At 39.2% G+C, this 19939-nt stretch overlaps 1 protein-coding gene across 1 annotated transcript in view; it reads right to left on the bottom strand.

Moving 5' to 3' along the window:
* STK32A (serine/threonine kinase 32A) overlaps window positions 1-19939 on the bottom strand; it is a 143784-nt gene that overhangs the window by 60514 nt on the left and 63331 nt on the right. Inside the window, 2 exon segments of the mRNA XM_021084962.1 lie at window positions 4718-4784; window positions 4787-4890. Coding sequence (XP_020940621.1) covers window positions 4718-4784; window positions 4787-4890 — 171 coding nt within the window.

Below are 19939 nucleotides of genomic sequence, written 5' to 3'. Positions count from 1 at the left end.
TTATTTTTGCTTTTATTTCTGTTGCCTTGGGAGACTGACCTAAAAAAAACATTTGTAAGGTTGATGTCAGTGAATGTTTTGCCTATGTTATCTTCTGGAATTTGATGGTGTCTTGTCTTATGTTTAAATCTTTAAGCATTTTGAGTTTATTTTTGTGCAGGGTGTGAGGGTTGTTCTAGTTTCAGTGATTTACATGTGGCTGTCCAGTTTTCCCAGCACCCTTTGCTGAAAAGACTGTCTTTTTCCCATTTTATATTCTTGCCTCCTTTGTTGAAGGTTAATTGACCATAGGTGTCTGAGGACATTTCTGGATTCTCTATTCTGTTCTAATGGTCTGTACATCTCTTTTGGAACCAGTACCACACTGTATTGATTACTGTGGCTTTGTAATATTGCCTGAAGTCTGGGAGAGTTATGCCTCCTACCTGGTTTTTGTTCCTCAGAATTGCTTTGGCAATTCTGGGTCTTTTGTGGTTCCATATAAATTTTTGGATTGTTTGTTCTAGTTCTGTGAAAAATGTCATGGGTAACTTGATAGGGATTGCACTGAATATGTAGCTTGCTTTGGGTAGTATGGCCATTTTTAACAATGTTAATTTTTCAAATTCAGGGGCATGGAATATCTTTCCATTTCTTTGAATCCTCTTTAATTTCCTTGGTTAATGTTTTATGGTTCTTGGCATATAAGCCTTTCACCTCCTTGGTCAGGTTTATTCCTAGGTATTTAATTTTTGGGGTATGATTTTAAAAGGTATTGTATTTCTATATTCCTTTTCTAATATTTCATTGGTAGCATACAGAAATGCAACCAATTTCTGAAAGTTAATCTTATATCCACTACTTGGCTAATTTGTTGAACAGTTCAAGTAGTTTATGTATAAATAGTATCATGTCAGCTGCATAGAGTGACAATTTTACCTCTTCTTTTCCAATTTGGATACTTTTCGTTTGTTTGTCAGACTGCTGTGGTTAGGACTTCCAATACTATGCTGAATAAAAGTGCTGAGAGTGGGCATCCCGGTCTTGTTAACAGATTTTAGCGGTAAGGTTTTCAGCTTTCTCCATTGAGTATATTTGCTGTGAGTCTGTATAGATGGCTTTTATTATGTTATGTATGTTCCCGCTATACCCATTTTGGTGAGAGTTTTTATCATGAATGGATGTTGGATTTTGTCAAGTGCTTTTTCTGAGCATTTATTGAACATCTACTGAGGTGATCATGCAGCTTTTGCCTTTTCTTTTGTTAATGTGGTGTATGATATTGATTGATTTGCATCTGTTGAACCATCTATGTGAACCTGGGATGAATCCCACTTGGTCATGGGGTATGTTCTTCTTTATATGTTGTTGGATTTGGTTGGCTAAAATTTTGTAGAGAATTTTTTCATCCATATTCAGCTAAGATATTGGCCTGTAATTTTCTTTTTGGGAAGTATCTTTGTCTGGTTTTGGTATTGGGGTGATGGTGGCATCATAGAATGTCTTTGGGAATGTTCCTCTTCAACCTTTTGGAAAAGTTTAAGAAGGATGGGTATAAGTTCTTCTTTGTATGTTTGCTAGAATTCTCCTGTGAAGCCATCTGGTCCTGGACTTTTTTTTTAGGGAGTGTTTTTATTATATATTCAAATTAATTTCTAGTGATTGGTACGTTCAACTGATCTATATTTTCTTGATTCAGTTTTGGTGGGCTGTGTGTCTCTAGAAAGTTGTCCATTTTTTCTAGGTTGTCAAATTTGTTGGCATATAATTTTTCATAGTATTTTCTTTTCTTCTTTTTTGTATTTCTGCAGTATCTCCTTTTTCACTTCTTATTTTGAGTTCTTTCTTCTTCTTCTGGGTAAGTCTGGCCATAGGTTTGTCAATTTTGTTCACCCTTTCAAAAACCAGCTCTTGGTTTTATTGATTTTTTTTCTATTGTTTTTTGAATCTCTATTTTATTGATGTATTCTCTGATCTTTATGATTTCCTTCCTTCTGCTGACTTTAGGTTTTGTTTGTTTTTCTTTTTCTAATTCCTTTTTTTTTTTTAGGACCATATCCATGGCATATGGAGTTCCAAGGCTAGGGGTTGAATCAGAGCTACAGCTTCTGGCCTATACCACAGCCACAGCAATGCAGGATCCAAGCTGTATCTGTGACCTACATCACAGCTCACAACAAAGCCAGATCCCTGACCCACTGAGCAAGGCCAGGGATCGAACCCACATCCTCATGGATACTAGACAGATTCATTTCTGCTTCACAATGGGAGCACTCTTCTAATTCTTTTAGGAGGTTGCTGATTTGAGATTTTTTCTTCTTTTCTTAGAAGGCATGTATTGCTATGAACCTCCCTCTAAGGTCTGCTTTTGCAGGATCCCATAGATTTTCACTATAATTTGTCTTGAGGTATTTTTTAAATTTCCCTTTTGATCTCCTCATTGACACATTGGATTTTTAGTTTTTCATAGCATGTTGTTTAGTCTCCATGAGGTCAGTTTTTTCTCACTTATTTCCTGTGGTTGATTTCAAAGTTTCATGCTATTGTGGTCAGAGAAGATACTTGAAATAATTTCTATACTCTTATATTTGTTGAGATTAGTTTTTGCCCCAGTATGTGGTCAATCCTTGAGAATTTTGATCCCAGTAGGATGCCTTCTCATTTTAACCCAGCCTTCACAAGTCATTGGTTTGCTTTCCATTCACCTGCCACAGTGAGGAGACATTTCAGTGCAAAGAGACCCCCTGAAGATGGGCACTAGGTAATGATTGTGAGTGTGTCAAGGGCAAGGAGCAGAAACTTAATCCTTGGTCTTGTTTAAGTGGAAAATCCATGATGGGATCCAAAGAAATGAGGAAGAGGAAGGGAGCTATAATATTTGGTATAATATGTTGTTCCTTGAGGGTGAAAATTGTAGTTTTGCTTTTCCCCTGAACTCTTCTTAGAACATGGTCTAAGCACATGGCAAAATGCTCAGAGCATCTTGCCCTGTGATGACTGGGTAAATGAAGCTCAGAGAACGAGGTACAGAGCTCAGATCCAGAGAACGGAGAAAGTTCCCTGTGCCCTCAAGTGATGCTGGCTTCCCATCTTCCCTGGCTCTTTCCTGAGGTCTGCAGTGTTAGCAGCCCAAAGAGACCGCGGATGGTGACTTAAGGGAGAAAGGGATGGGTGAGCACGAAGCATCTGAGAGGGACTCCATAGCCTACAAATACAGAGTTTCCCCTCAGAAAGAACTGGGGGCAGGAGTCAGAAAGCCAATATGGGAGAAAAAAATTTACTTGTCAACGGGGTTCTCAGTTATTGACAAAAGCACCAGGTGTGTAAATGCACTTCCGAGATCATACGTGATTAACTGGTCTACTTTCCATTTATCCATTCTCTGAAGAGAACATTTCCAATACAAATGGGCCCTTCCAAAGACAGGAAATTAGATAATAATTACCTAAATGCACAGGGCCAAGGCCAAAAAGAAAAAGCAAAACAAGGATTGGTCCTTCATGCTTGCAAAGAGACTCTATAAATTATGATGCTACATCTTCAACCACAGACTCTGTATTATCCTGACAAATTCCAGACAAATGTCAGTTAGTGGTGGGTAAATATTTTATCAAGCCAAACTTTTAGTAAATTAGCCATAATTAAACTTAAAATTCAGTAAATTTTTCATGCATTAGAGATGACTGTGGCAGAGTCCCATGTGCTGAGTCTTCCTTTAGTGATGTATAATTAATTGCATTAATGTATAAATTTCATATGCACTAGACAAAGTTCTGACTCTAGGGTCAGAGAGAATGAGGTTTAAAATCCCAGCAATACCCTTTGTCAGGGTTTCTCCTTGGCAAACCTTTGAGCCACAACTTCCTAAACCGTGTAAGGGGGATACTATAATGGAATGTGGGGTCCTCTTTGAGTTTTGGGAATTTAATAAGATAATATATGAAATTACCCAGCAGTGCCTGCATATAGAAAGCTGGGCAAATCATAGCTGCTTTAATAGTGACCAGGTTTAAAATTCTTGCAAATAAATAGATGATAATTTAATGTCTCTAAATCACAATTATCTTCCATTTAATACTGGTCTAACCACACCTGCTCTGCTCACTTACTACTTCTACGGATCAAGTGATATCCTACAGGAAATTGCCATCAAAACTACCAACTCCTTTACACATATAGTCTTATCCTTTTATCTCCATTGTATGTTTGAGTTTATAGCTACTTGTGTTATTTGTTTGTCTTTAACACAAATGCCCCCAAGAGAAGAAGCTACACTGCTTTTGCTGGCGTCTACCTTCAGCATACCCACTCCATGGACTCACTATGTGGTAGATGACAGGCAGATGTTAGGACTCAGATTTTCTCTCCAAAGAGTTTTCTTCCTACCCACTCCATTTCTTTCCCTCCATATACTTCATTCATTTCTACCTCACTTAATCCATTTAATATTATTAAGTCTCTATATGTCACCTCTTCTTCTCTCTGGCTAGGCTTAGCACCCAAACTCATTCATTCTGGTCTTGTTTACTTACTATGAACTTGGACAAATTAAACTCAATGTGCTCCTCTTTTTTTTTTTTTTTCATCTGACCAATGGGGACAATAAACCTACTTCAACGGACACTGTAAGAATTAAGTGAGATCAGAGGTCATGGTCACCAAGGACTTGTTGAAGACCGCAGCTTATGCCTTCTTTCCTATTCATGCAGTCCAGGCTGTCCCCTTGGACTTGACTGACCTGTGAATGATGCGTTGGCTCTGCAGGTAGTCCAGGGCCATGGCCAGCTCACAGATGAAGAGCTTCACGTGTCTTCCTGGAAGCGGACATTCTGCTGCAGGTGATAACGCAGGTCCCCGCCCAGCAGGAGGTCCACCACCATGAACATATCTTCCTCATCCTGGAAGGAGTACCTGGGATAGAATTAGACATGCAAGTTCATTGGATACATGCATGCACCGGAGAACCAGAGGCAAATGTTACCTTACCAATCAGGGCAGAGCTTTCCGGAGCTAAGAGTTCCGGCTTTGGGAGTACTGGGCGACCACACGCTCTAGGCCCTCGCTTTCCACACGTGCGAAATGTGAAGGACACAAAGTTCTCCCACATTCGATCACAGTAAAGACTAAGTATGACGGGTCTAGTAAGTTAACGTCACTCCTGGCGCATAGCAAGCACCCACTAACTGTTAGCTTACCAAGCTATAAAACCCAGGAAATCAGAGTGTCCTATTTATTTACCTATCAGTAGTGATCCTATCATAACCACACTGTTGGAGAAAGTCCATAAAATATGAATTACGAGGCCTCCTTGAACCATCTTATGCTTACTTTTCCACACTCACAATTTCATTGCCCAGCAGCACTGTAACAAATCATGACCCATGGTTAATGATAAGAAAAAGGTACAAAAGGGACAATAAAGAAGTAAGTGCACAGTAAAAGGAAGTAATTCACTCACTCTTTGGGATGAGGAGGGAGGAGAAACCTCAGTTAAATGTTGAAGGATGATGACACTGGTCATAACTATAAAATAAATCTCACATCGCTGCTGTTTCCACTGAGTGGCTTCTCTAGGGCAGGCTCTGAAGCACTCTACGAGGTTGCTGTGGTCAACCCTGCAATGCTGCTCTTATGCTCCAGTTTTACAAATGAGGAAATCAAGGCCCAGGGAAGTGTAAGTAATTTGCACGAGGTCAAACCCTAATAAACGGGAGAGATGAAGAGGTCCCCAGGTCCAAAAGTAAGATTTCGGAGAGGAAAGCATCATGGATTAAGCACAGACATGGGAAGGAACACAGTTTGAGGGGGAGAAGGAAAATAGCTTGGGTTTCCTGGAACGAGAGTGTGACGGGAAGCTTGAGCCGGAGGGGAAGGCAGAGGGCAGATCCCATGACAGAAGCTTGTTAATGAGTCTGCAGGTATTGGAGAGTCACTGAAAAGTTTTAAGTAGGACCTTGATCATACACAGGCTTCACACTTGAAGGAGCACAGGGTGGAGGGATGAGAAGAAGAAATGGGACACAGGCGAGCAGAACTGGCCTGCGCTATTTGCAAAGACCCTCCTGTAAAAATGCACCTACTGCTTTGATTTGTTTTGTTTTCCTCAAAGCACAGACATGATTTCTAGTCGCAACAAAGCTCTCTGCATCGACACGGTCTTGACATTTTTCTTTTGACATCGTGTCACTGAGATCACATTTTAAAGTTTTATTAACTCAGAGAATTAAGAGCCTGCAGAGCAGTGCCCAGGGAGGCAAACCAATTCCTAGTGACAAATTCTTTGTTTAGGGAACAAATGCAGAATATCAATGATGAGAGAACTGTACTGAGTACATTTTTTTCCTTTAGAACGATCACTGTGCTAGAGGAGGGGGACTTGCAATCAAAAGAAAAAAAGAGAAATTCAATGAAGCATTAATCTGTGGCAATAACATTTTAATGAAGATGAGGTCCTTGGTGTTTACTTGTTCAATAAGTAAAACTTTGTTTACCACTCAAGACCGATTCGCACAGAAGATGTCAGAAATGAAGTCCTTGGGGGAATTTAGACAGAAACACAGGAAGTGATTTGTAAAAAATGTGAGACGTGCATCCTTGGTATTGTCTTATACAGCACTAGAAAGTGTTATTCTTCATCTTAATGCAAGGAGCGACTGGTCATCTCTGCCGTAGGTTTAGTGGGTACCAGGATGGGTGTCTGGATCTGGGCTATTTTGGTTCACGATCCTCCCAGGGGCACCACTACACGTTACAGCCGCTGTGGTTTGCAGGTCCTTCAGGAAGCAACAATGTGCTATTCACTGTATAATCCTGCTTGAGACCTTAGGCTGCCCTCAGTCGATGTAAGAGATATGATGATGACTTGTGGGAGGTGACAAGGTCTTCCTGGGATAGCCGGCAAATGAGGTTGGTGAGAACGGGGTCCCAAAAGAAGGGGAAGGAAATACGAACCTAAACATAACTCAGTGTCAAAGGAATCAGACTGGGTTAGCGTACAGGGCCGTGACTGGCTGCACTCAGGTCCCCACTGGAGGCAGGGTAGAGGTCAGGACTGGAGCTTGGTGACACACCTGAGGACTCCACCCCCGTGACTCCCCATAGCTTTAAGCGGGGGACAGGGTCATATTCACCATGAGTGAACAAACATTTTTATTGCAACTTAGGCCAAGCTGTTTTTCTCCAAAGAACAAACTGATAGGAATCCCTTTGTGGCGCAGTGGGTTAAGGATCCGACATTGTCACTGCTGTGGTGTGGATTCGATCCCTGGCCCAGGAACTTCCACATGCCACAGGTGTGGCCCCCCCCTTGAAATGGCAAAAAACAGATTGATAAAGATGCCAGTCATCAATAACAACAACAACCAAAAACCACCAAACAATCCAATTGAAAAATGGGCAGAAGACCTAAACGGACATTTCTCCAAAGAAGAACGGATGGCCTAAAAAGACATGAAAAGATGCTCAACACTGCTAATTATTAGAAAAATGCACATAAAACTACAATGAAGTATCACCTCCCACCAGTCAGAACGGCCATTATTAAAAAGCCTACAAATAAATACTGGAGAGGGTGTGGAGAAAGGGAACCCTCCTACACTACCGCTGGGAGCATAAATTGGTGCAGCCACTAGGGAAAACAGTATAGAGGTTCCTTGAAAAACTAAAAATAGAGTTGTCATGTAATTCAGCAATTCTAGTCCTGGGCATGTATCCAGGCAGAGAGAAACAAATGATATCACTTACATGTGGAATCTAAAATATGACACAAATGAACCTACCTACAGAACAGAAATAGACTCACAGACAGAGAGAACAGACTTATTGCCAAGGGGTGGGTGTTGGGAAGGGATGGACTGGGAATTTGGAATTAGCAGATGCAACTGTTACATATGAATGGATAAACAATAAGGTGCTACTGTATAGCACAGGGAACTATATTCAACACCCTGGGATAAACCATAATGGAAAAGAATATGAAAAATAATGTGTGTATGTATATAACTGAATCACTTTGCTGTACAGCAGATTAACACAACATTGTAAATCAACTAGAGTGAAATAGGCTTTTTAAAAAAATGCCTGCCTTGGCAGGTTAATGACAGTGTTCAACCACGTGGGGGATTATTAATCAAAGAAGCAGCCCAGGCAAGAGGCAACACGTTTCCCCTGCCCAGTATGATCTGAAATTTATTTAATCATGGAGCCAGGTTTAGTTGTTAAAAATCATCTTTCCCCTTCAGCACATCCGATCTGAAGTTCCCTATCACAGATCCTAAACTCACAGAGGGAGGAAAGATAAGCATTTTTATTTCCAGAACCATATCCCATAAAATGTGTGCATAACACAGTTTGGTAATAACTAGGATATGAAGGTTCATATAATCTGATTTTTTTAAAAAGCAAAAGGGTCAGAGTTTCCCTCCACCCTGGCCATTTATCGTGTCGGCTCACTTCTGCATTTCCATTACTTTTTTTTTTAATGCTATATTACGGCTTAGTCATTTCTTAGATCACAGCCCCAGAGTCAATAAGTCTGGTCCCAGTGCTTGTGAAAAGCACTGTAAATTCTGCTCAGTAGGTAGGCGAAAAGTAACAAAGGACCACCACCCTACCCCCCTTACTCACCCCCACTATTGCAACAGATCACTCATAGCTCTCTCTGTATAATGCTGAACCTCTCCCACCCATTCCACACACCATGGCTATCTTTGTACAATAGGTTGTTTATGGCACCCAGCCTTGTAAACCCCTTCGCCTCTTTCCATGGTCTGCAGGACCCTATTGACTTTTCTTTCCATTCTTCAACTCACAGGTCATGTCCCTCCAGCCTCAGCGGATGTGGGGTGACCTGTGCCTGCCCTCGCCATGCTGTCCACTGCCTGGTTGTGGTCTATGCATCTCTCCGTCTCAGCCCAAGGGACACTTCTTGCAGCATTTCTAACACTCCACATCAAATCATGTCTCCCTATTATACATAAGGCCATACTCATCCCCACAAATCACTGTACTTTGAAAATATTTTCCTGTGTGCTTTTGGATTACCATTTTCATTCCCACTATGCCATCAGGATGCATGCCAGTTTTTATTTATCCTTTACTCCTCAGTACCTATATGCTGCCTGAAATGTGGACTCTATAGATAGTTGTAGAAAAAGTAACAAATTCACGAATAAACTAAAGAAAGGAAGGAGAAAAGCCAGATTAAAATTCAAGTTTGAGTGGGTCCGACATCCATTCCTTAGGTTCTTTTTTTTTTTTTTAAGATATTATCATGGTTAACCAATCAGTTCAAAGAAGTCACTCACCTGCTTGAAGCTGTGTCTCATGGAGGCCATGTTGAAATAAATCTGAATGGAGTTTTGGAAGAGATCTAAAATATTTCCTATTGCGGCTCATAACAACAGCTGTGGAATCAGTTTTGTTGGTTCTGACAAGCACTTTTTTGGCAGAAATAAAATAGATTGCATGATGTAGCATAAACACTATTAACATACAAGGCTAAGCATTGTACTTGTGACTAGAATGCATCTCCCTGTGAGTATACCTCCTGGGTGGTGATGGAATATATATTTCTTCCTGTGGGTTGCAGACAAAAAAGCTTGCAAACCATGACACTAGGGGAACCTACTCCTTACTCCGGAACTATTATGTCAAATTCTCATTCAGACTTTACTGCAACAAGGGTCCGTTCTGAGGTTACCGTCTAGCAAAGCCTGGGAGGTGCATGAGTCATACAATTATTGCTTCCAAAAGCTCTTGGGTTTTGGAGAAAAAAGACATTAATTCATCAAAGATGGAATCAATGTAAAAGCACACTCAAGGAAAACACAAATGGAAAACACATAGGATGCAGACAGGCCTGGGTCTAAATACCACATGTGAATTTGATGCAAGTCCCTTAAAGTGAAATGAAACTCAGGAGGATATGCGTACACAAGAAATACTTTTATGCGCTGTGTGGGAAAGAACAAGTTACATATAACGTTTGTAAAGCAATTAGCACAAAGCACAGTGGTAAGGAATTTGGCACTGGGGTCAGACTGCTTGTGTTCCAATCCCAGCTCTGCCCCTTAATGGCTTCATACCTGGAGTAAATTCTATAAGCCCTCAGCACGTCCATCTACAATGGTACATGCTTCACAGAGCTGTTGGGAAGACCCAGGGAAGTAAGGTACATACACTGCTTAAAGCAGTACCTGGAAGGGAGGAAGTAAGGGTTAAGTGTTAGCTGCTAGTTACCTTTCTTCTTCCGCCCTGAATGTAATATGGCTGATTAACTCATTTGATGCAGTTTTCTGTCATTTCATATGAGGTAATTATATGAAGATTGAATTTTTAAAAATTGAGATATAGTTGATTTACAAGATTGTGTTTGTTAGTTTTAGGTATGAAGCAAAGTGATTGGCCCATATATATACTTTTTCCCTGTTTGGATTCTCTTCCATTATAGTTCATTACAAGACATTTAATATAATTAATATACTAATTTATTACTTAAGTAGTGATTTATTTAATACGGTTAACATAGTAAATCCTTCCTGTTTATCTGTTTTAAATATGGTAATGTGCATCTGTTAATCCCACACCCCCAATTTATACCCACCCCGCCCTTTCTTTTGGTAACCCTAAGTTTGTTTTCTGTGTCTGTGTCTGTTTCTGTTTTGTAAATAAATTCATTCATACTATTTTTTCAGATTCCACACATAAGTTCTATCATATTATATTTGTTTTCGCTGCCTGACTTTCTTCACTGAGTATGATAATCTCTAGATCTACTCATATTGCTGCAGATGGAATTATTTCATTCTTTTTTATGGCTGGATATGTGTGTGCGTGTGTGTATACACTCACACACACACGCACACACACACATAATCTCGCAATTCACTATCCAGTCATCTGTTGATGGACACTTAGGTTGCTTCCATGTCTTGGATACTCTAAGTATTGCCACTGTGAACACTTGGACGCATGCATCTTTTCAAATTGGAGCTTTTATCATTTCCATATATATGTGCAGGAGTGAGGTTACTGAATCATATGGTAAATCTATTTTTTTTTAAGGAAATTCTCTTCTCCATAGTGGCTGCAGCACCATGTAGGAAGGTTCCCTTTTATGAAGATATTTACTGTCGATGGAATAATCAACATGGTTCCATTAATGAGTTCTTACTGGGTATCAGATACCACGCTAGGTACTTCATGTATATTATTACATTTAATTGTTACTACAAGCCTATGAGATAAGTAATTTTTTTTTGGAAGTTTAAATCTGAATTGCAGCAATTGCAGCAAGGTTTAATCTTCAAAAAAAAAATAGCAAAACAAATCCATAAACACACTAAAAAATGTATACACCATGACCAAATGGGATTAAGATCTGAAAACCAATTAATATAATACATCAGATTAATAGAACAAAGAATAAAATATATGATCATCTCAACAGACACAGGAAAAGCATTTACCGAAATTCAACACTCATTCGTGATAAAAAAAACCCTCAACAAACTTGAAATAGAAGGTAGCTTCCTCAATTTGATAAAGAGTATCTGCAATAAAACCTACAGTGAATGTTACTTAATGAGGAAAGACCAAACGCTTTCTCTTAAGATCAGAAACAAGGTTGGAGTTCCGTCGTGGCGCAGTGGTTAACGAATCCGACTAGGAACCATGAGGTTGCGGGTTCGGTCCCTGGCCTTGCTCAGTGGATTGATGATCCGGCGTTGCCATGAGCTGTGGTGTAGGTTGCAGATGTGGCTCAGATCCTGCGTTGCTGTGGCTCTGGTGTAGGCTGGCAGCTACAGTTCTGATTCGACCCCTAGCCTGGGAACCTCCATATGCCGTGGGAGCGGCCCAAGAAATGGCAAAAAGACAAAAATAAATAAATAAATAAATAAAAATTATGTTAAAAAAAAAAGAAACAAGGTAAGCACATCTACTCTCATTTCTGTGTAATATAGCACTGGAGAGTCTAACCAGTAAAAGAAAGAGAGGAAGAAATGAAAGAAGAAAAAGAGGAAGAGAGAGAGGGAGGAAGGAAGTGAGGAAGGCAGGCAGGGGGGCATGTCGGAAAGGAAGAAGCAAAACAGCCTTTACTCACAGACAACAGGATTCTACATGTAGAAAATCATAAGGGAACTTCAAAAAGCAATTAGAACTAATAAACAAGATGGCTAGACTTTAGGATACAAGATCAATGCAAAAAACCAACTATATTTTCCTATATACGCAATGGACAATATAGAAATCAAATCAAGAAACAATTACATTCACAGAAGTTTCAAAAATAATAAAGTACTTAGGGAGTTCCCATCATGGCTCAGTGGAAACAAATCTGATTAGCATTCATGAGGACGCAGGTTCGATCCCTGGCCTTGTTCAGTGGGTTAAAGATCTGGCGCTGCCGTGAGCTGTGTTGTAGGTGGCAGACGGGGCTCAGATCTAGGCTTGCTGTGGCTGTGATGTAGGCCAGCAGCTGCAGCTCCAATGTGATTCCCCCTAGCATGGGAACCTCCATGTGCTGCAGGTGTGCCCCTAAAAAGACCACCCTCCCAAAAACCCCCCAAAAACTTAGGAATAGACTTAGCAAAGAAGAGCAAGGCAAAAGGGAAATTGCTTAGGGAAATTAAAGACCTAAGTCACTGGAGAAATGTTCCATATTCATAGATGAAAAGACTTAAATACGTTAAGATGTCAATTATGCCCAAATTTGTCTATAGAGTCGGTGCAATTCCTATCAAATTCCCAGCAGGCTTTTTGTTTTTGCACGAACTGACGTGCATCTCTTCACAAGGAAAATTTATAAAGGAAATGGAAAGCACCTGGGAGAGCCAAGGTAGTTTCGAGGAAGAAGGAGATCAGGGCACTTTCACCTACCATTTCCTAAATGCACTGAAAACTTACCAAATACAGGGTGGTACCGGCAGTAGACAGACATATAGGTCAATGGAACATTAAGAATTCAGAAACACATCTTCGTAGTCAATTCATTTTTTTTTTTATTAAGGTGCCAGGAAAAGATAATCAGTTTAACATATGGTGCCGGCACAATTAGACATTCGCATTCAAAAACGATGAATTTAGACGGCTATACTATGCATAAGAATAACTTAAATGGGTCACAGGTGTAAATGCAAGCACAAGACAACAGAACTTCTGGAATAAAACACAGCATAACATCTCTGAGATGTCAGACTAGGTGAGCTTCCCAGAAACAATGCCAAAAGCAGGGTCTATTTAAAAACTGATGAATCAGACTTTAAATTCAAGAGTTGTGCACTTCAAAGATGCCATGAAGACAGTGAGAAGGCAAGCAACAGACGAGGAGAAAATATTTGAAAAATATGTAACAGATAGAGGATTATACCCAGAATTTACAAAGGACAACTATGACTCAATAATAACACAACCCAAGCAAAAAGGGACTAAAGAAATAAACGACATTTCAGTAAAAATATACGTACAGGAAAAGAGGCCCAACATTACTAGGTATTAGAGAAATGGAAGCTAAAACCACAGATGTCACACTCACCTTCCTGGCTGTAATAAATGAAAGAGACAACAACCAATGCTGGCTCTAGAATGCAGAGAAAAGGGAACTCTCATACATTGCTGATGGAAATGCAGAGAGTGCAGTCACTTTGGACACTAGTTTGTGAGTCACTCAAAAATATAAACATAAAATTGCCATATCACCCAGCAATTCCATCTTAGGTACATTCCCAAGAGAAGTAAAATTATATTTCCATGCAAGGACTTGCACGCACATGTCCACTGCAGCATTATTCATAACTGCCAAAAACTGGAGACAAACTCAATGTCCATCAAATGTGAATGGACAGACAAAGTGTGGTATGTTTATACAGTGATAAACTATCCAACACTAAAAAAGAATGAAAGAATAGCATATACTACAACATGGATGAGCCCCATAAACACTATATCGAGTGAAAGAAGCCAGACTACAGATTACACAGTTGTAATCCATTTACATGAAATTGTCAGAAAAGGCAAATTTACAGACATAGAAAGTAGATTACCAGTTGCCTGGGGCTCAGGGTGGGAATGGAAATTAACTAACTGGGCACAAGAGATCTTACTGGGAGTATAAAAGTTCTGAAATTGATTTACGGTAATGGTTGCACCACTTGGTAAATTACGATCGTTGGATTGAACTGTTGAAATGGGTGAATTTTATGATGTGTAAAATATACCTTAATAAATCTGCTGCCAAAAAAAGAGAGAGGGCATTGATAAGGAGAAAAAAAAAAAGATGATGGTGTAGAGAGGTTGACTATTTGCCCCAGAATACATGCCAGGAAACTGTGGAGGCAGGAGAACTACACCTAAAGGTAAGTATTTAACACCTGCTGTGTGCACCATCAGCTGATAGCCTTAAGGGAGTTCCAGTGTACGTTTTTTGCTGCTTTTCCCTTGCTGCTTCTAATATTATCTCTCTCTAAAAAAATCTAAAGTTTATAATAACATCCTGTCCAGGAATAGGATAATTATTTAAATGCCCTTCAATTCAATTCTCAAATTTCAACTTGTGTGCCTCTTGGGTGATTCATTCCAATGGTGGGACCTTTCTGCTTTTGAGCCAGAGGTCTCCACGAAAGTGTTTTTAAGAACCAGTGTTGTCCTAAGCACTAAGATGATGGGACAATGGATCTGTGTTTTTCAGACTCTGACCAGAGAGTTCCAGTAACAGGTTTTCTCAGCTCAGGAAACAGGAGTTGGCCCTTGTTGGAGGTAATCCCTGAAGAACTTCAGGGCAAAGACGAGGCTAGGGTGAACTGCCCCATTCCTGACATACAAATTTCCATGGAGCAATGGCTCATCCTATTTCTCCTCTTGTGGCTCTGTAATAATTTTCCAAAGTGTCTCTAGTGTGAAACTTATAAAAAAAAAAACCCAAACTAGTATTATTTCACCTAATGTATTTATCATGAGAACACAGGAAACCCAAGGTTTGCAAGTCAGATTTCAGCAGTTTATAAAAAACCAGGCCCAATTGCCAGTGTGCGTGAGTGTGTGTGTGTGTATGTGTGTGTGTGAACGGAAAAGCCACAACATACATGACAAGCTGAGGTAAAAGAAAGAGTAATGGCTGGCATACCAATAGAGCCAAATTGAGAGAAGAATCTAAATTCTCTCCACTATAAATTTAGAGGGAGAGAGTTTATAATCAAAACCAGCTTGTAGGACTCCTACTCATCAGCGCATCAGCATGAAAACAGTTCCATCAAGGCTCAGTCAGAGCCAAGGAAAACAGGGCACTCTCATAGGCTCTGGGGGCCAGATAATTTGGTCAAAGTGCCTTTGAGGACACTTTGGAAATACCTCTTTAAAAAACACATGGCATGTGACCCTCTGATTTCATGGCTAGAAACTTTCTCTATGGATATATTGAAAAATAATTGAAAAATTATACTGATGTGTATTTAGCAGGATATGAATTACATTGTATAAAATCAAAAAACAATTTTCATGGCCATCAATAGGGGAGCGTGGGACAAGTTATGGTAAATTCATGTTTCTGATTATACAGATTTTTTTTTTAAAATGAAGCAGTCTATAGTCTGATATAAGAAGATTTCCAAGATAATGTGAGAAAAAAGAATACACACACACACACACACAAACACACACGTATGTATGATGGCGTCACTTTGATGTACAGCAGAAATTGACAGAACATTGTAAATCAACCATAATGGAAAACATAAAGATGTTAAAAAAAAATAAAAAAGATTTCCAAACTGTTATATGATGACACAAAGTGAGGGAAAGAACAACGTTTATACTCTAATATGCACTGCAGTATGTGGATGCTCAGCGTACATACAAAATATATATTAAAAGAAGGCTACGCACACACACACCACAAAAGGAAAAGAAACATATTATACACATATGTTGGTAGATATATAATTTTTTCATGCAAATAAAATAACCAGTTATATAGATGGTGAGATTGTCATTTTATTTTTATATTTAAAAGGTCTAATAAATACAACAAAAATCTTTCTTTCTACTCTGATAAACCTGACATATTTTGTTTACTTTCAACAAGTAGTAAGCCCTAGAGTTCTGGTACACAATACAGTGAATACAGAAAACAATATTGTACTATAATCAATAAACATGCTAGGAGATTAGAATTTAATGATTCAAAAAAATAAAAGGATCTCTATGAACGTGACAGAGGTGCTAATACAATACATAAATGTATCAAATTAATATGCTGTACAATTTAAATTTGCACTATATGTCAAATATATTTCAATAAAAAAGAGCAAATAATCTCAGTTTCTCATCAGGAAAGGTACTAACACAAACGAGTCAGCTTCTAATTCACATAAATTATCTAGACTGGTGGTTTTCATTAAATATCCAATGTTTACAATTTCCTGATCATTCTATAAATATATGCTTTTTAAAAAGGACCTTGGAGTTACCATGTAGCTCAGCAGGTTAAGAATCTGACTAGTATCCATGAGGATGTGGGTTTGATCCCTGGCCTCGCTCAGTGGGTTAAGAATCTGGTGTTGCCATGAACTATGGTGTAGGTCATAGATGTGGGTTTTTTTTTATGATTTTTATTTTTTCCATTATAGTTGGTTTACAGTGTTATGTCAATTTCTACTTTACAGCAAAGTGACCCAGTCATACATACATATGTACACACACACACCCCCTTCTTTTTTTCTCACATTATCCTCCATCATCTTCCATCACAAGTGACTAGATGTAGTTCCCTGTGCTATGCAGCAGGATCTCACTGCTTATCCACTCCAAATAAAACAGTCTGCGTACTAACCCCAGACTCCCAGTCCATGCCACTCTCTTCCCCTCCCACTCCCTCCCCCTCCCCTTGGTAACCACAACTAAAATATAAAACAACTTATACAACTCCACAGCAAAAAACCAACAAACCAAATGAAAACTGGGCATTTTGGAGAATAGACATTTTCCCAAAGATATACAGATGGCCAACAAGCACATGAAGAAATGCTCAACATCACTAATCATTAGAGAAATGCAAATCAAAACTACTTTGAGGTACCATCTCACACCTCTCAGAATGGCCATCCTTCATAAGTCCACAAATAACAAATGCTGGTGAGGGTGTAGAGAAAAAGGAACCCTCCTACCCTGTGATGGGAATGTAAATTGGTACAACCACTATGGAGAACAGTGTGGAGGTACCTCAGAAAACTAAACACAGATGTGGTTCTAACCCACGTTGCTGTGGCTGTCGTGCAGGCTGGCAGCTGCAGCTCCAATTCAATCCTAGCCTGGAAACTCCCATATGCTGCAGGTGCAGCCCTAAATAATAAACAAATAGGACATTTTATAGAAAATTTAGCTCCTTTAAATGGATCAAAGTCCATACTTTGGTGTTGGTTTATATGCCTTTGAAACCTTTTCTTTTTCTTTTTTTTTTTTTTTTTTGTTTTAATTCTACAACTTCCCTGGCCAACTCTTCTTTTATTCCTAGAACTTTTTGTTGAAGAAACCAAATTGTTTTTGCTGCGGCATTTTCACAGTCTGAATCTTGCTGTTTGCATTCCTGGCATATCTTTCTACATGTTCTACAACTTTCAGTATTTTGCAAAAATTGGTGATTAGATCTTAAGATTTGCTCAGATACAGGTTTGATTTGGGGGTGGGTAGGGAGGGCAAGACCACTTCACAGCTGGTGATGTGTCCTTTGGTCAGTAGCTATGTAGTTAATAAATCTATCTTTTCATGATATTATCAGCCACTAACCATCTGAATGCCTAGATCCAAAAATTCCTCAGGGGTTGTAATATTTGAATTCTATCATTTTCCTTTATATTTTAGCTAGAGTACTTAAAAATTTATTGGAGTATAGTTGAGCTACAAAGTTGTGTTAATTTCAGGCATACGGCAAAGTCAATCAGTTACATATATACTTATACCTGTTCCTTTTCAGATTCTTTTACAAAGAGAAATAGGCTTTCCTCCGTTATTTGGTTACTTGGAGGTGCAGTTCACACAGTTCAAAACAAGTGAAGTATTTATCACTTTTCAGAATTATTGGACAAGGACCTACTATATATCACAGGAAACTACATTCAATGTCTCATAGTGAACCTGAAATGGAAAAGAATATGAAAAAGTATGTGTGTGTGTGTATAAAACTGAATCGCTTTTCTATACGCCTGAAATGAACACAACATTGTAAATCACCTATACATCCACTTTTTTTACAAAGTAAAAATACACAAAATAAAGTAAATTTTAAAAATAATTTATTAATTTCCCAGAATCCTCCCCAAACAATCAGCAAGTTTTTTAAAAGACCTAATGAACTTGTGAGTTTGATGTTATCACCCAGCAGGAACACAGTCGAGTTGGAGCATGTGCTACTTTGGCAAGACCCAAGTAGGTTTCGACAGCTTTAAGACTTTCTGATGTGAAAATATGGTCTGAGTTATACAATTTCCTCCTCCAGACTCTCTGAGTGATGGAAGTGTCTGCTGCATTGGCTTACCATTGTTTTTGTTTTTTGTTTTTTCGTCTTTTGTCTTTTTAGGGCTGCACCCCCGGCATATGGAGGTTCCCAGGCTAGGGGTCTAATTGGATCTATAGCCGCTGGTCTATGCTACAGCCACAGCTTCGCAGGATCCAAGTCACGTCTGCGACCTACACCACAGCTCACGGTAATGCCGGATCCTTAACCCACTGAGAGAGGCCGGGGATCGTACCAACAACCCCATGGTTCCTAGTTGGATTCGTGCCATGACGGAAACACCCCGCTTACCATTGTTAACAGGTTTTTTCAATGGACAGAGCTGCGAATAGATTTAGATATTAGATATAAGTATAGGCGTAATGCATAGATGCACAAACATAATCAAAGGTAAATGCTCCATAAATTCATAATGATACTTTGTTTCCTTTCCAGACTACACCAACTCTTATCTCATCAGTATTATACCACTAACTTCTTTACCGAAAATCCTGATTCTCAAGGATGTTGAGATCTCTGAAGGTTTCACCAAAGCACCCTCCATCCCGTTTGCCTTATCCCACCACAAACACAAAGCACTCTCATAATATACACATCAGTACTGCCTTCAATAACATCATTACTGAAAACACTTCAAGATGCTGTGTTCTTTTTGTCATTAAGGTGTAATTCCACTAATGGTATAAAGTTTTGAAAGTCACATGAAATAGTACATTTCTGTGTGGTTATGCTGCAAACTGGATAGCTATTTAGGTTCAGCTGTGTCATTATATATTCCCTTTGGGGGGGATTGTTGCTCAAATTCTAGTTTCTTTTATAGTTATATAAAATATTTACGCTTTCAAAGTCGAATCTGCAAAACAAGGTACACTGAGAGCCTTCTATCCCTCTCTGTGTTCTTTAAGATTTCCACTCATCTACTAATAACTTTAAAAATATTTTTGATTATAGTAGAATGCAGACAGCCTAAAACTTACTGTATTAATCGCTTCAAGTGTACTCTTCAATGGCATTAAGTACATTCCACCATTACCTCTTTCAGAACTTTTTCTTCATCCCAAACAGGAACTCTACCCATTAAATAACACCTCCCCATTCTCTCTCGCTCCTCAAATCCTGGTAAACTCTGCTTCTCTATGTATTTGTCTATTTTAGGCCCCTCGTGTAAATGAAATCACGCAACGTTTTCCCTTTTGTATCAGGATTATTTCATTTAGGGTCATGTTTTCACACTTCACTCACGTGGCACGTATCAGAACCTCGTTCATTTTTCAGGCTGAATAAGATCCCCTCTCTGCACGTACCACATTTTGTTCATCCATTTGTCTGCCGACAGACATTTGGGTTGGTCCCACCTGTTGATTCTTGTGAATAGTGCTGCTATGAATACTGGTGTACAAGCATCTGAGTCCCTTTCAATTATTTTAGCATATACTTAGACTTAGAATGGCCGGA

The sequence above is a fragment of the Sus scrofa genome, chromosome 2, assembly GCF_000003025.6.
Source record: "Sus scrofa isolate TJ Tabasco breed Duroc chromosome 2, Sscrofa11.1, whole genome shotgun sequence".
NCBI lineage: Eukaryota > Metazoa > Chordata > Mammalia > Artiodactyla > Suidae > Sus > Sus scrofa.
The sequence above is the reverse complement of the archived record's forward strand: the minus strand, read 5'-3'. Positions and strand labels throughout refer to the sequence as shown.